At 39.8% G+C, this 16,492-nt stretch overlaps 2 protein-coding genes across 2 annotated transcripts; both read right to left on the bottom strand.

Annotated features, from left to right (window-relative positions):
• Positions 1-7,809, bottom strand: LOC119737713. The gene is made up of 2 exons (XM_038212262.1): positions 7,612-7,809; positions 1-3,356 (listed from the first exon to the last, which is right to left on the bottom strand). The coding sequence occupies exon 2, from the start codon at positions 3,296-3,298 to the stop codon at positions 1,826-1,828; it is 1,473 nt and encodes a 490-aa protein (XP_038068190.1). The 5' UTR covers positions 3,299-3,356; positions 7,612-7,809; the 3' UTR covers positions 1-1,825.
• A 3,247-nt stretch (positions 7,810-11,056) lies between these two features.
• Positions 11,057-16,292, bottom strand: LOC119737727. The gene is made up of 2 exons (XM_038212282.1): positions 15,795-16,292; positions 11,057-13,868 (listed from the first exon to the last, which is right to left on the bottom strand). Exon 2 carries the CDS (start codon positions 13,385-13,387, stop codon positions 12,254-12,256), a length of 1,134 nt encoding a protein of 377 aa, XP_038068210.1. The 5' UTR covers positions 13,388-13,868; positions 15,795-16,292; the 3' UTR covers positions 11,057-12,253.
• Positions 16,293-16,492: the final 200 nt, after the last annotated feature.

Raw genomic sequence — 16,492 nt, forward strand, 5'->3', positions numbered from 1 at the left:
ATGTACATTGTAATCAAACAGAAGAATCAACAAGGGAGGAGTCAACAATGTAGGGATCAGATTAGGAAAAAATTAGAAATCTGTAAATACAATTTAATTGGCAGAAGATTTGAGGTCACTAAGGCCATGTAGAGTCTTTGGTACATGAACATGTTTATGGTATAAATTAACCTAAAGGTACCCCTAAAAGACCATTTTCTTTGGTCGATATAAACTTATATGTCAACCATTTTTACTGTAAATCATCAGGAATTTGGGTATATAATTTGAAAAGGCAATTACAAACTTACAATTAAATTGTTAACCTTATCATCAACAAGAGGAAATTAAAAATCCTGACATCAGGAACAATCCTAGCTAACAGTTCTGAAAACAGAAAAACTACTAAAACTTCTTAAAATCAGGAAAACAACGAAATCCTGAAATCACTATCAGGGACAAAAAACTTACAAAAATCCAGAAATAAAGAAAAATCCTCACAAAGAAATCCTCACAAAGAAATTCTGAAATCAGTAAAAATATTAAGAAAAATCCCTAATTCAGGAAAAATCCAGACAAAAATCCTTAAATCAGGGACACTCCATACAACAAAATCATCAAATCAGGAAAAATCCTGGAAAAAAATCCTGAAATCAGGAAAAGTCCTGATAAAAACATTTGTTAAAATCAGAAAATGTCCCCATAAAAAAAATTCCTGATACGAGGAAAAATGTATAAAATGTCACCCGACAATGAAAATCAAGCAGTGGTCTCTCCAAGGCTAATGCATGATTAATAATATGAGTTGTGAATAACCCCTAAATGTTTTCAAATTTGAAGTCCTTGAAGTCTTTTCATGTAGAATTTTCAGTTTATATACCGGTAGGTAGAGCCACACATAAAAAACATGTAGTATCACAAGGAAATTTTGATTAATCAAGTAAAAATAATGACTTAACTGAACAATATATGTAGTTCATGTTGAAAAACATACAAAAATATACTCCTAGAAAATGTGGCTGACCTCTTTTTGGTCCTTTTTACTCAGGCAAGAAAGTGACTTAAAATCTTTAAAAGTGACTTAAAATCTTTAAAAGTGACTTAAAATCTTTAACAGTATGAGCACGCAGTAACTTCAGAACTAAACAATTCTTATAGTGTTTGTGCATTCAGTTAGATCAAGTACGTGCATTCCTTCAAGGTGGGCAAGTTTGATTTAAAACGGCAACAATTTTGTTCATTTATTTTGATAAATGAAGTAAGCTGTCCACACATTTTGACAGTATAAACTCTTTAAAAAGTACGTGTATAACTTACAATTGTCAATAACAAAATCAATGGAAAGATTGATTTGACTGTTCTTATTACAAGAAACTTTCCCTTTATACTTGTTTTTAAAAAATGATGATCAAATTTTTAACTTTATCACTGAACATGTGAAAATAAAGACAATTAGGCTACATCTTTTATGATGTGGAAGACCCTTGCAAGTAAGGTAATCAACTTACAAAAAAATGAAAAATAGAAGGCACAGAAATCTTTTCTTGCCATTTCGGAAAGATTCCCAGATCTGGCCATCACTTGTCACCCTGTGCACAAAACGTATGAGTCTGGTCTAAAAGTTTCTAAGCTTTTTCCAGTAAATTTTTCAATATTTTCCCTGCTAAATTGACTTTTTAGGACATATTATTATATACTTTCTGATGGCTGATAGGTCACTGAACGGAAAAATTAGTGATGGCCAGATATGGGAATCTATTATCTTTCCGTCATTTCTTTCAATCAGTGAAAGTCCCAGACATTGTTGCCAAAGGACCTTGGTGTGGACTAGTTATCTTATCGCTCCTCATTTGGTCTGTTTGGGAACGCCTGGACGCTTACTCTTCTTGGGAAAGCCAATGACCAGTGCTGACTGCAGGTACAGAGTTTCAACTTCATCTCCCTCGGTCCAGTTGCCGCAGTACTCACCTTCTCTGGTATTTTCGCTGATCAAGAGACGCTCCTTGCTCCATTCTTTGACGAACATGACCCAACTGGGGTAGACACGTTCAGGCTTGGGACCCTTGTTATTCATGTAGTCCACGACTTCCTGGCTGAAGGCGAACACATCGCGCTCGCCGGGCTCACCATCAAAGAAGTCATCTGTATCGTACCTCTCCACTTCATGAACGAGAACTGTCAGCGGGCGGCACGTCAAGCCCCTGGCTGCCAGACCGTCATGAAGGACCTGATCGCAGCCCTTTAGGTTGCCAGCTGCCAGGGCCGCCATCGTGTATTTGTGCTGAAGGAAAATGCCAAAGTACCCGAAAAAGGCAGAGTCAAAGACCTCACCATCCGAGACAACCATTCGGACAGCAGAGGCAATGCCATTCAGTGTTGGCTCATTGTCGGCTTCAAGCATGGGGCCCGAGGAGAAACTCTCACTTTGGCACAACCCAGATCCACGAACAAAAGACGCTCGGTCCTGTTTGATGATGTTATAGGTGATGGTGATGCGACTACCTTCCTCGACGGGCAAGATTTCATGGACGCAGTCCGAGTAGAAGGCTGCCCACTGAATCTTTGACTGATCGTCAGACAGGTTTGCAAAGAGGAACTCCTCCTTTGTCCCTTTATGCTCGACTGTAAGGGCTCCTCCAGTGTGTTTGCAGGGCAGGCACACAACCACAGTCCCAATCATCTGAGCTGCATCAACAGGCGTGTCAACGTGTGCATTGAAGAAGCCACCTTTGCCGTACACATTCAGCTTGTAGCACTGGAGAACAACATCTTTCCCATTTGCAAGACTCTTGCTCACCTTCTCCCTAATGACACTCAGAAACTGCGGGGTGTAGTCGACCAGACCCTGCGGGGAGGCTTCCGTCTTCCTTTTGTCACCAGGCTTGGACTTTTGATGAGACTTCCTGCCAAACTGGAACTTAGCAGCTTCGCACTCAGACGCCAAGCGCACACTGGGATTATACACCGTCTCTCCCTTCTTGAGGTCTCCGTAGGGAGAAGGCGCACAGAACTCCAGAAGGCCGTCAACAGGGAGACCAGTGATTCGCCATCCTCGCGGATTGGTGGCATCTTCTTTCACCTTCAGTCTGGTGTGAGCATCGGGGTGGCTCAACTCGATCCAGCCACCACAGCAAAAGGTTCTCTGCTGACCCAACATCTTGAGGTTATCAAGAAGGTTTTGGACACTTCTCCGGTCCACCATCTCTTCGTCAAGTGTTTTCCCAAGCTGCTCCCCGCGCAGAGCAATGTTCCACCAGGTGCTCTCGTACATCTTGACCTTTTTCTTGGCCTCTTCATAGTCAGCAAGAACATCAGTCATGACTGGACTTTGTAGTCTGTGCGAAATAACGGCAGCAATAGAACCCAGACGGACACAACTGAAAAACAACAGAATGACAAAAAAACTCATGACAGTTTGGGCTGAGATAAGAACACTGGCTAAATAACTTGTGCACAATACATTGAGTTAGGCCAAAACAAATAATAATATTTCTGCTTCCGGTTACCCGACCGACCCTAATTTTAGGCTGCGACCCTAAAATTTTTATCGGCAATTCACAAAAAAATAATAATAATGATTGAATAAATAAAAATAAAAAACCTGTTGTCTTTTCTGTCTTCACCAAATATCTCTCAACAACCCTTTTGCGTCAAAAAAAATGCTTGTATTTATTTGTTTTCTTACTTACATTCGCTATTTTTTCAAAAGAAACCTCCGTTATTTTTACAAATTTGCTTCGCGAAACTTCTTCGCAATTTGATGTCACGGTGACTTATAATCACGCGCGTAAACTTTGCTCAATGCGGCGACGACTGGTTCGCGCCGCGCAGGGGCCAATTTAGAAGACATGATAAAAATGCGGTAACTAGTCTGTGCACGGCTATGCGATCGATAGCACTAGCATGGCTATGAATTCGGCATGTGCACTGTCATGTCAACTGGTCCGATTCGACATCGTAAAAATGCCAAGAAAACACCGATGGAGAAAGAAAATTTTTGCAAGTTAATTCACAGAATTGATCTAGCTTGTCTATGTATGTATTTTGCGTGTTCAACAGTTCATTTTGAGATCGCACTACTCGTATTTGACGTGATACATGCAGCGTGTTTCCCAAAATTTTTGACCGTAAAAACGAGGTCTGTTGGCCGCGCGCCTCACATGCACAGTGCATCACACACGTCAGAGTTTTGGCCAGCTTCCCGTCTTGAGTAGCATTCTGCATATGGTGCGAACGACCTGAATTTTCCATTATTTTTTAACGAATTATCAAACGTAAATATATTGACAATAATTAAGGTAGGTTTCATTCACTTTTTGTGGCCATTTTGTGTATAGCTTTCGTAGTGCAATGGAAATAGTTCAGGCTAAAACTTCGCATACCTTTGCTGTGGCCAAAGGTCAAAGTGCGTTGCACTTGGAGACATGAAAACTCCAACTAACAAACGCACATGTAAATATTCGCCATCTTGTTTTTTTATCACTGTTCAGTCAAGTTACTATTTCGCGTTCATCAAGTTTTCATCCGCTTTCATCGTTTTCCTCTGTGTACATTTTCGTCATCGTCATTCGTAAATATCATCGTCTATTTCGTCTTCGTCTGATGTAAATAACTGTCAGTCTTTGTGAACGTTAGTATTCCCCTTTTCACTGGGAATAAAGCCGAACTGTTGTTCGACGGATCGTATGTAATCCGACGGGCCGTTCCGACATAGTTGCGGTGCACCACCATCGGACTACACCACGCAGCAGGCCCAGGTTCTACTGACGGGCGCAGACATTAGTCATTAGGTGAGTCGGCTTTGCCAAATAACAATCAAAACCCACAACCCTATTCAATTTGCATAAAAAAAATTGGCCAAAAAAAAAATTCCGACCGACCGACCCTATTTTTGAAAGGCATGTAATCGGAAGCAGAACTATATTTTTTTTTGGCCTTATGAATATGAGCATTGTCCATGCATTATGATAAACCATGGAAGAAACAGTCCTCTATTTTATGTTTACACATGCCCCCCCCCCCCCCCCCCCAACAAATTGTGTGTTTACAGTAACACCCTAAATCATTTCATCCAAGTAAGTAGATATGAAAATAATTGTATTAACTTTTTTATGCTTGTCTGTCTGTCTTTTATACTTATTTTGTTTACTTAGGCTACCTTTAATAATAGATTCACCTGTTTAAAAGGCTATTTAAATTTTTCGCACCAGGAATATTTTTTGTATTTTCAAACTATACGTATACTCGACTTAAAGTTTTTTGGCCAGATGTGGTGAAAAAAAGTTTGAGGTCGGCAACAAACTGCAAAAAATCCAGGTATGTCGAATGACCATAAACACACAATTTTTTAGGGGGGGGGGGAGGGAGGGGGCCACAGAAACAGCCCTCTCCTTGCAAACCAATCCTTCCTTTATTTCTCACATTCCCATTACTCCAACATACAGCTAGAATAATAACGTCACCATGTCAATTCTGGGTAAACTACAAAGCTACCTCTCCACACCCCCCACTCCCAAATAACCACAAGCCGACCCCTATTTTGTTTACCTCCTGTCTGTGGTCCTACATTTTTTGTTTCAACACACAACTGGAATACGTGTACAATGAAGAGACGCTGTTTTGTATTAAATTTGTAAATGACCAAATTTTTAAAGGTCAGAGTCACCATGGATCTTTTGCCTTACTTCTGACAAACCAGAAATGTATGCTCTTAATATTTTCAACCTCTTGCCCCTATGGGCTCTGTGCGCCAACGAAAGAGGGCACCCTTTTACCTAGCAATGATGTCCCATGGGCGGGACACTTAGCTGGTTGACACGCACCGTTCCTTGTGTGTGACGCACGTACACCAGGGAATTTGTACTATGTACACGCAGTGGTGCAGTCAGGCAAGATGGCCTCGGTCCGTCACCCCCAACTGTACTTGCTTTGCCGGTGAGGGGCTACTTGTGAACGGAGCGGATATGCCTGTTAGTTATCCAGAGGGATATGGTGATCTATGCACGTGTAACCAGGTTCTCGAGTTTGGAAGATGATTTCAAAGATGAAGATGAAGTGTGCAATTTTTTCTGTTACAACAGACTTTGTAAAATACAGGTAACATGTGCTCTTGTCAGTGGCTAAAACCATGGAGCTATGCTAAAACAAAGCTGTGTGGCTGTGCCTCACATTCCTGGGCCAACCACACTGGTGATTATGAATAAACATTGTGGTGATAAAACAAAGCAACTGGTAGAAAAGGACAATGAAGTAGTACCAGTGGGTATGGAGGTAATTACTTCAGAAGAGGATTGGAATGTGGCAAGGATGTGACTTTTGTAAACGTTTATCAAATATTTTAAGAACCCTTTTAATTACATTTGCCATTCACAAAGGCTGACGCTGTGATCCATGCTTATTATGTCTGCACACCAGGGTGACTGACATGCTATATCAATATGGCAGTCATTGAAAAAAGTTAAATCTTAACTATGTGTGCCCCGAATGTAATCAAAGCATTATTTGAAGTGCTTCCAAGGTTTTGTAAATTAAATGGGTTTGAAAAGAACCAAAGGAGCAAAAGAACAGATTTTCCCACAGTGGTTCTAGGATGAAATAAGTATTGACACAAAAATAGAAACTATAACATACATTCATAAAACAAAGAAAAGAAAGTACTAATTTCAATACTTGGTACATGCTTAAAAATGACAATAAAAAATTCGTGAAAAAGCCCCCCCCCCCCCTCCCAAAAAAGTTATAAGTGCGTCTCCATGAGTAACAATGTGCTGCACTGTCCGCCTATCCGCAACAATCCGATATAACAAAATCTGATTGGCCCCCCCCCCCCACCCCCCAAGAAAAATTCCTGGAAAGAATGTTGCAACCTGACGCTGCTTTTTCCTTCATATATATCATCTCAATGAAGGTCAGTCATTGCAAAAAAGATGATAAGACATGAATTTGGGACTGAGAAACATTTCCAGTTGGTTAGGAAACATTTTCTAGACTCTCCATAGACCATAGACTGTACACAACCGCTGAGGTAGCGTCAGGTTGCAATTAACATTCTTTCCAAATTCCTGGATCTGCCCCTGTATATAAATTATAATGTATATTGCGTAATAATATGGGAATTTATTTGCTCGTCTGGGAAAGATTCCCATATCTGGCCATCACTAATTTTTTTCCCTTCAGTCACCCATCAGGTGAAGTGATTTCATATGTCCTAAAAAGTCAAATTTAGCAGGGAAAATATTGATGTATTTACTGAGAAAACACTTAGGCCTACTTAGGAATTTTCAGGCCAGTACTGGGTGATGGCCAGATATGCCTTGGGAATCTTTCCCTGGTCTGCACCCCTACAAGTACAAGTACAACACTACAGCCAACAACTCAAAAGCCGCCCGTGTCCGTTCAGGAGCAAAGTTACAAGCATAAATGTGGGGCAAAAAGGCAAGAATTAAATGGGCCTCGGCACGATTGCGTGGCCTCGGTATTCTAACGTACAGCGCGGCAATACGGAGGCCACACAAGTGGGGCTATGATCTCATCATGATCTAGCATGTCTAGTGGAGTAGTGCCTTTACTAGCAAGACAGAAATGCATCTCATTCTCATTTCATAGTTTTGATATCGTCAATACTTTCCTTACCTTGATTTCAGTAGATTGAACGTGAAGACATGCCTTGTTGAGGTTAAATGGACACTTGGTTGGAGGGCCACCAGTCTTCGCAGTGGTGTTTAACGAGAAGTTCAGTCTTCAAACTTTAAAGTGCTTCTTGTTTACTGAACCCAAAACTGAAAGCCCGCGCTTCCAGCTCACGTGCACACGTACACGACGCGACGGTTGCAGTAGTATACGGGTTGTGTTTTGATCTGGTGACCGTGCACGTGTTGACGGAGAGAGGGCAGCAAACATTACAAGTCCCTGGATATCTCAATATTAATATTGTCGAACTACCGCGGTTTACAGACTGAGAAAATTATTACAGAACTACTAGTACTAGTCAGATTTTCTGAGAAACAGTTGGCATGACATCTAAGTTGAACTACCGTTCAGATTGAAACAAACTACAACACATCTGCTTATCATATTTTCTGAGAAATAGTTGAAATGATCAATGCTTTGCTAAGCAATCTTTTCCTCTAATAAATCAGCTTCATCAATTGGCCCCAACCACAAGGCCCTGTGAATATCTCGGAGTCTCGATTAGTGGAGGGGAGGCCTTGGACGTGCCCGGCGAAGGGGTGGGGCAGCTAAATGGAAGGGTGGGGGTGGTGGTGGTGTGCAAATTTAGAACTTCGTTACTTCAGTGGTTTGGTAATAGATTGCTTGCATTTAGCAGCCATCTTTGAGGAGTTTGGTTTTATTAACTCAAAACAATGCATGCACGATAAAATTAATCATGTATCCCTGTTGAAAAAAAGGGTTTCTTTGAAATCACTAATATTTCCTGTCGTGTCAATTCAATCAAACAAGAGTATCAAAAAAGTTCCACAGAAGCAAATGGCAATTCAATCAAAAAGTATAAATACTTTTATTATTGTTGCCTATAAGAACAGGCATCAACATCAACATCGGCAATAATATCAACACTAGCTGCTAAAGTTACTTCAGAAAAAAAAGAGTAAACAAATAATTTCTCATGTGAAAACCAGGCTAATGTCTTTTTTAATGCATATTACTATGGATTTTATAAAGCACCATAACCTATTTGAAAATTCCTGTTGATGTACCCTTAAGGAGACATTTTTTGTCATAAATTATACCTTAGGGAGAGACCGGACATTAAAGGGAATATACAACATTTGCAAACATCGAAAAATAAAGCTACCAAGTTTTTACAAAATACCTTACTAGGACGTTGGTAAATGACAGTCTAAAGCATCCTGTAAAATTATGGCACCTGGTGTGAAGTCATTTTCAAGAAAATGGTATTTTTGTATACATTTCCAACAGCGGTCGGCCGACCCCCGTTGGAACTATTTTTCAACTACTGCTCCAACTTTACAATTTTTTCAGTCCAAATTTTGTTTGCTATTGGTTACATGTTCATGAACGGGTGCAGGCCAGCTAGACTGGTTCCCTTGCCTTACAATTTTCCATCATCTATAAATTGATCCATTTTATCTTTTGTGGAGTCAGGGAACCAGACTACTTGAACTTTTTTTTTTTGTGGTTTTTCCAACCTTTTAGAACACAGAACTTCAAAAATGTCAGTGTAACAATATTTGATCTATTATACTAACCTCTCAAATAGTTCATTTCTGAAAATTACAGCAAAAGCCAATGATGTACATTCCCTTTAAGGAGACATTTTTTTGTCATAAGTTATACCTTAGGGAGACACCAGACATTAAGGAGACATTTCAATGTCTCCCTAATGTCACAAATTGTACTGTCCCAAATAGGCTAGATCGATTGCTCATGGTCCCAAACGTAAATCTATCAGAGTTTGTGAGGGTGGGATGAGGGAAACTGGGGTCAGGGGTAATTAAAGTTAAAACAATTTTGTGCACAACCCTATAGGAATGTCCCCCTTAGGTACCATTCCCATAATTTATAATAACTTTTGCCACCCAAAATTAATACATGTACTATGTAGATTCTGGTTAAAAAACTTTTCAGTCGGTGAGAAATTGTAGTTTGTATGAATTAATATCCTTTTACTCTAATCTGAATATCTCAACACTTTCGGCTACAACCAAAACTTTCACAGTTATGCAAATACAAGGCACTGAATCGCTTCAAAATAGAAAACATTTAACACTTTTTATGAAGTGCAAAAGTATGTTCACATGGACGGAGTATTATCAACTTCTGATGACTCTCGTAGGAAAAGATAACAATTTGCTCAGCTTTCCCCAAAAGTCCAACTTATATCTGAGTAGAGAAAACTTTTTTGGCAAGCATTCAACTTTATATATTTACTTTAAAAATAAAAGATATAAAATTTACATGTATTCATGCATCTAAGATAAAACTTACAAACTAATCTTGTCTTCGTGAAGGTTTACTGTCAAATAAACTTATCCACAATAATCTTAACCATGATTGAAACAAAATCTTGATTACAAATTTACTGGAGAGGTTCCTTTCTGTTTTAAAGGGAATATACATCATTTGCTTTTGCTGTAATTTTCAGAAATGGATGGAATTGGGGGGTTGGAAATATAAAGCAAATATAGTTACACTGACTTTTTGGAGATTTTGGGTTCGAAAATGCTATAAAAACCAAGAAAAACGATCATTTTCCTGTAGTCTGGTTCCCTGACTCCATATAAGAAGAAACAGAGCAGTTTACATACATTGGGGAATTGTAAGGTCAGGGAACCAGTCTAGCTTGCTCGTACCCGTTCATAGGTTTGTAATCGATTGCAAACAAGTGCAATGGTCAATTGGGGCCAGTATTTGAAAAAAAGCCAGTTGTTTCTAACGCTGATCGGCCGATCAGCGTTGGAAATTGATACAAAAATACCACTTTTCTTGAAAATGACAGTATACCAGGTGCCATAATTTTACAGGATGCTTTAGACTGTCATTTACCAACATCCTGTTAAGGTATTTCGCAAAAACTTGGTAGTTTTATTTTTCGATGTTTGCAAATGTTGTATATTCCCTTTAACAAAAGATATCTTATATTTCTGAAAAGTTACACGATTGAAATAAAAATATAAATGGCAAGTAAAAGCAAGATATTCAATTCAAACAATTTGAGTTGCATGTGTCCTGTTTTTAAACATGGTAATGGAAGCATCACTTTAAATTCCATCATCCTATTTGAAGGAAAGCTAACAACAGAAGACATCTACATGTATAGAATATCACAGTTATTTCTAATCTTAACGTAACTTTATAACAGTTAACAGCGAAATCAGTCTCCAAAACTTCTCTGAACAAGGAAAACATTGTGATAAAGCATGATCTAATAAGCTCCTGTCACTACTACTACATGTACTATCTAATGCCTCTAAATACACATGCTCCAACAATCTTTGTTAATAACAAAGAGTAACTTAAAACATAACAAGTATGCACTTTAACAAGTTAACAGGTGTCGACGTTATTTTAGCCATAATAAAAGTTAACAACACTAACAGTGGAAGATTTCCTCAATTTTAAAAGTCCCTATTCTGGCCCTTTTTTAATGCCGTCCCCATTTTTATTAACACCAATACATCAAATAAGAAAGAAAACAACTTGAGTTTGCTTTTATCTTTTCAAAGGATTTTACAAAATGTAAAACAGTTTCTTTTATAACTATAGTAAAAACATTTCTATGATTGTCAAAAAATTGCAACAAGATTAAATTCAAAATGAGTGTTAGCTTCTTTCAAACTTTTGCTTGGTGGAATCAAACCACATTACTAGAGGAACACAATTACTTGGGTGAATTAGTCAAAAGCTTTCTTTCAACAATAACTTTCCCGGCACTTTTCAAGGATATTTCCCAAATGTGGTAAAAACAATCTGAGAGTATGTTATGACTCGCTTAAACTGTTTCAAACAAAAATCAGGTCCGTGATAAAAACTGGGATCTACACATTCAGTCCTGCATTCATCCAAATCACATTGCAAAACACAGGAGGGGTTTTCTGTGAATTAAGGGTAGTTTGGTTAAAATATTACTAGTCTTATAATCATTTTTAATCACTACGTTTTTCCCAGTTCGATCCACAATACCAAAGAAGGATGGTCTACCGTTTAGTTGATTCTTTTCTGATTTTAACAAGAATCATGTTTTTCAAGATGGTATGTGTACATGTGTAAATTATGTAATATTAGGTACTGTGGCAGACAGATGTAGCCAGTGTTTCACTTTCAAACGTATCACTGCACTGAAGCCTAAAAGCCCTATTCACACTAGAGAAATTTTGGGTTGACACAGGGTTGATGCAGGGTTGAAAACGTACATCGTTGCACACTTAAAGATTTTTTTTTTTCAACCCTGCATCAACTCCGAGATTGATTTCACCCTGGGATGAACTCAACCCTGCTCACACCAGAGTTGAAATTCTTCCCAAGGTTAGAAACAGTAGTAATTGAGCATGATAAGCTTGATTTGCATGAAACAATTGTGAGACGATGCAAGGTTGAGAAATTAAAAACTCAACATGGGGCGGCACTGGGTTCGTCCATGGTTGAGTTCAACCTGGGTTGAGAGGCTCTAGTGTGAAAAGGGCTTATATACCGGTAGATGATGCAGGTTACTCAGAAGCTGCTGATCCTGGGTCTTTTTCTCCCACTTGAGCTTCCTCCATTGTCTTCCTAGTCTTCTTCATCGTCTTCCTCATCATCGTCTTTCACAGTCTTCCTCATCACTTTCCTCATCGTCTTCCTCATCGCTTTCCTCGTCTTTCACATCAGCATCATCAGCATCGCCCGAGGTAGAGCATCCACGGTTTTCTTCTAGTGGCTTAACATCAGAGCTCTCAGGGATGCCGATGACGACAGTAGACTGGAAATATAGCTGATCCACTGCTCCCGGCTGGGTATAATTTCCGCAGTTCTCCGCATCCGTTTCCTTCCTGTGTACCACGAGCTTGCCTTTGCTCCAGTCTTTGATGAACTCCATGGCCTTCCAAGCAGCATGCTGAGGTTTGGGTCCTTCATTGTTGACGTACAGCATGTCCTCTCGGCTGAAGGCATAGACCCTGCCCTCGTCATCTTCTTCATCCCTGTACAACTCGTCGTACTCGTCAGGCAAGTTCTCCTTTTCCTGGACGAGGATTGTCAGAAAGTGACAAGTCAGACCTCTGGAGGCCAGACCATCGCATAGGACCTGGTCCAAACCCTTGAGAATGCCCTCGGCTAGTGCTGACATGGTGTACTTGTGTCGCAGGAATATGCCCAATTGCTTCCGTCTCTTCTCGGTGATTTTCAGTACATCTGCAACAATGTTGTTCAAGGCTGCATCTTGATCGGCTTTGATCTTCTGGCCTGTGAAGAAGTGCTGATTTTTACAGTAACCATATCCACTTTCAGACCGACTGGGTTTCTTTCGGATGACGTTATAGGTGACAGTGATGCGATGTCCTGACTTTACAGGCAGGATTTCATGCACGCAGTCAGAGTAGAAGGCAGCCCACTGGACCTTCGCCTGATCAGCAGAAAGGTTGGCAAAGAGAAACTCTTTCTTGGCTCCTTTGTGCTTGACAATTAGCTCTCCTCCGGTGTGTTGGCAAGGTAAGCACACAACCACCGTCCCGATCATCTGAGCTGCGTCGACAGGCGTGTCAACGTGAGCACTGAAGAAGCCCCCAGTGCTATAGACATTTAATTTGTAGCACTGTAGAGTGACTTCCTCCTCATTTGCAAGAGAGCAACTCACCTTGCTCCTGATGATGCGAAGAAATCCTGGGCTGTAGTCGACCAGAATCTTTGGAGAAGGGGCTTCCATCTTCTTTCTTTTCCCAGGCTTGGGCATAGGATCAGATTTCTTGACAAACTTGAACTTACTGGCTTCGCACTCGGATGCCAGACGGACATTGGGATTGTACACAGTCTCCTGTTTCTTAAGATCTCCGTAAGGAGCTGGAGTGCAGAACTCAAGAAGCTCTTCCACAGGAAGTTGGGTGATTGGCCATCCAAACTAATTTTTCTTTATATTTGCATGCATCAGGAGCCTGGCGTCAGCATCGTTTTGGATCAGCTCAACCCAGCCGCCACAGCAGAAGGACCTTGGCTTGGTCAGTCTCTCAAGACTGTCCAGGAGGTTCTGGACATGTTTGCAGTTGGTTAAGTTGCTGTTTATGATCTCGCCGAGAAGCACTCCATCTTCAGGAATCTTTCTCAAAGTTTCCTGGTACATCTTGTACTTCTTCTTTGTTTTTTGGAAATCCTCCACAGGATCAGAATGGTAACTCGCCATATTGCTGATTGGCCTCAGTACACAAAATGAGAATCGCCTATTTGAATAACACCAAAAAAAAGAGAAATAGTAAGTAACAAACTACATGTATACATTAAGTTGAACAATACCAGAGCAGACATTGAACCTGTTACCTAAGGATTGCCATTCCAGTATACTAACTGAACTGTACCCGGTCAGCGGTTCTCCATTTTGTCAATGTCTTTGTTCCGGGGGTGCTCGTCAGAAGCCATAAACCTATAAGCCATGTAGCCGGGGAATCATGCTCTCAAGATTAGATGCTGCAAACAGCGAAGTTTTGATTTATAAAAACTGTTATTTGGGGCAGTCCCATATATATCAAATTTCGATCATCAACTGAACATTCAAATAGCTGGTTCGAATATTCGTAAAAATAAGTTGTTTAAGTTTCCACAATAATTCATTCGTACATCGTGGGCAAAAATACCGCAGGACCAAGTATATTAAGTCAATATCAGAATTTTCAATAATCAACATATATATGTCGAAAATATATCGGGAATATTATATTGTTTATCCCATGTAAAAGTTTAAAGGCCACACAGATGGCACTTTGATTTTAAAAAAAAAGTAAACTTAAGGCCAAAAAAAAAAAAAAATTGGTCTCTGGTCAGACCAAAGTTCCAAAATTGATGCGGCGACGCGTTTTTTGTTTTTTGTTTGCCTTTTTTTTTTTTTGAAGCTCGGATTGTACAGACTATTTTGTTTGTTGTGTCCTCATAATTATTGGGGACCTCGATAATTTGCCTTGGTGCCCTCGATCATTTGCCTTGGTGCCCTCGATCATTTGCCTTGGTGCCCTCCATCATTTGCCTTGGTGCTATTTCCCCATTCCTTGGTACAAAAATTTGAGGGGCGGCAATAGAGGGCGCTGCTGTAGCTACCGCGGACAATTTGAAGAAAAAAAAGGTTGACGCGCTTGATTAAAATCGACGCGCGCGCTGACCAGAGACCGACTTATTATTATTTTTGGCCCAAGTCATAATTTCTCATTGCTTTCTCTGAATCATATTGTCCAAACTTTTTAAAACAAATCTTGAGCAGCCCTTTAGAGTTTGTCCAGAATAGGCCTTTTTTTATAGTTTCACATTGGGGAGACCGCGAATTTCAGTGTCGGCAGAGCACAAAGTGATGCTGCTTGGCATTTCATGATTTTTTACTTTGACTGACAAGCCAAAGTTGTCGCTGAGGTTTATTTCATTATACAGCAAATGATAAAGGTAAAGGCAAAAATTGGGGATTCATTTTGATGATAAATAATCTGACGCATATTCGATATGTTTCTTTAATTAATTTCATATTTTAGATTTATTTTGATGATAGATAATCTGACGCATTTTCATATTCCAGTTTTGTTAGGAAATACTTAAAAAATTTCTTGACTCTCCCTAGACCATAGACTTTGAACACAACCGCTGAAGTATAGCGTCAGGTTGCAACATACTCCTAGAACTAGTATGAGGCTCCACGTGGAGCCTCATAGTTCTAGGAGTAGTTGCAACATTCTTTCCAAATTCCTGGATCCGCCCCTGTATTATTTATAATGTATATTGCAATAATAATTTAATAACTGGGAAATTAAGATTCCCATATCTGGCCATCACTAAATTTTTCCTTTCAGTTGCCTAGGCCTATAGCAGGGAAAATATTGAAGTATTTACTGAGAAAACACTTAAAAATTTTCAGGCCACACGGTGTGTGCAAATACTACTGGGTGACAAGTGATGGCCAGATATGGGAATCTTCCCCTGGTCTGCACCCCTACAACTACAACACTACAGCCTACAACTTTACAAGCCAACCGTACCACGTCCGTCGCGTTCAGGAGCAAATTTACAAGCAGACATAAGCTGATAAGTCATGTCTAGTGTCTTTACTGGCAAGACAGAAATGTATCTCATTCTTATTTCATAGTTTTGATATCGTCAATACCTATCCTTACCTTGATTTCAGTAGATTGAACGTGAAGACATGCCTTGTTGAGGTTAAATGGACACTTGGTTGAGGTCACCAGTCTTCAAACTTCAATTTCAAAGTGCTTCTTGTTTACGTTTTATGAAACTGAAAGCGCGCTTCCAGCTCACGTGCACCGTACCGTACGCGCACACATTACATGTACACATGGGTACGTGTTTGACCATTCCTTCCTCCATGGTACCGTGCACGTGTTGACAGTACAGATAGAGGGCAGCAAACATTAAAAGTCCCTGGATATCTCATTGTTGAACTACTGGTACGCGGTGTGTCCAAACTGAGAAAATTATTACACAGACATACTAGTCAGATTTTCTGAGAAACAGTTGGAATGACATCTAAAATAAATTACCGTTTCAGATTGAAACAAAATATTACACATCTACTTATATTTTCTGAGAAACAGTTGGAATGATCAATGATAATGTGCTTTGAGGCCAAAAATAAAAGTCTCCGGTTTCTGGTATGGAGCTTGCCCAAAAAGTGGTGCGGCGACGCGGCTTTTTTTTTTTTTACCTGATTTTTTTGCTTCAAATGTCGGCCGACTACAAATGGTGCCCGACTAAACTTAGTGCAAATATATGGGAGTCCAGAGAGGCCACATAAAGCTTATTCTCGACCATAACCCAATCTAAAAACACGTTAAAATTGTGCAGCAGCAGGATT

This window comes from Patiria miniata, unplaced genomic scaffold (genome assembly GCF_015706575.1).
Source record: "Patiria miniata isolate m_02_andy unplaced genomic scaffold, ASM1570657v1 HiC_scaffold_3, whole genome shotgun sequence".
Classification (NCBI taxonomy): domain Eukaryota; kingdom Metazoa; phylum Echinodermata; class Asteroidea; order Valvatida; family Asterinidae; genus Patiria; species Patiria miniata.

What these genes read in the sequence shown, in the direction of transcription:
- LOC119737727 (XM_038212282.1), bottom strand. Translation starts at nt 13,387, where the DNA reads ATGCCCAAGCCTGGGAAAAGAAAGAAGATGGAAGCCCCTTCTCCAAAG.
- LOC119737713 (XM_038212262.1), bottom strand. Translation starts at nt 3,298, where the DNA reads ATGACTGATGTTCTTGCTGACTATGAAGAGGCCAAGAAAAAGGTCAAG.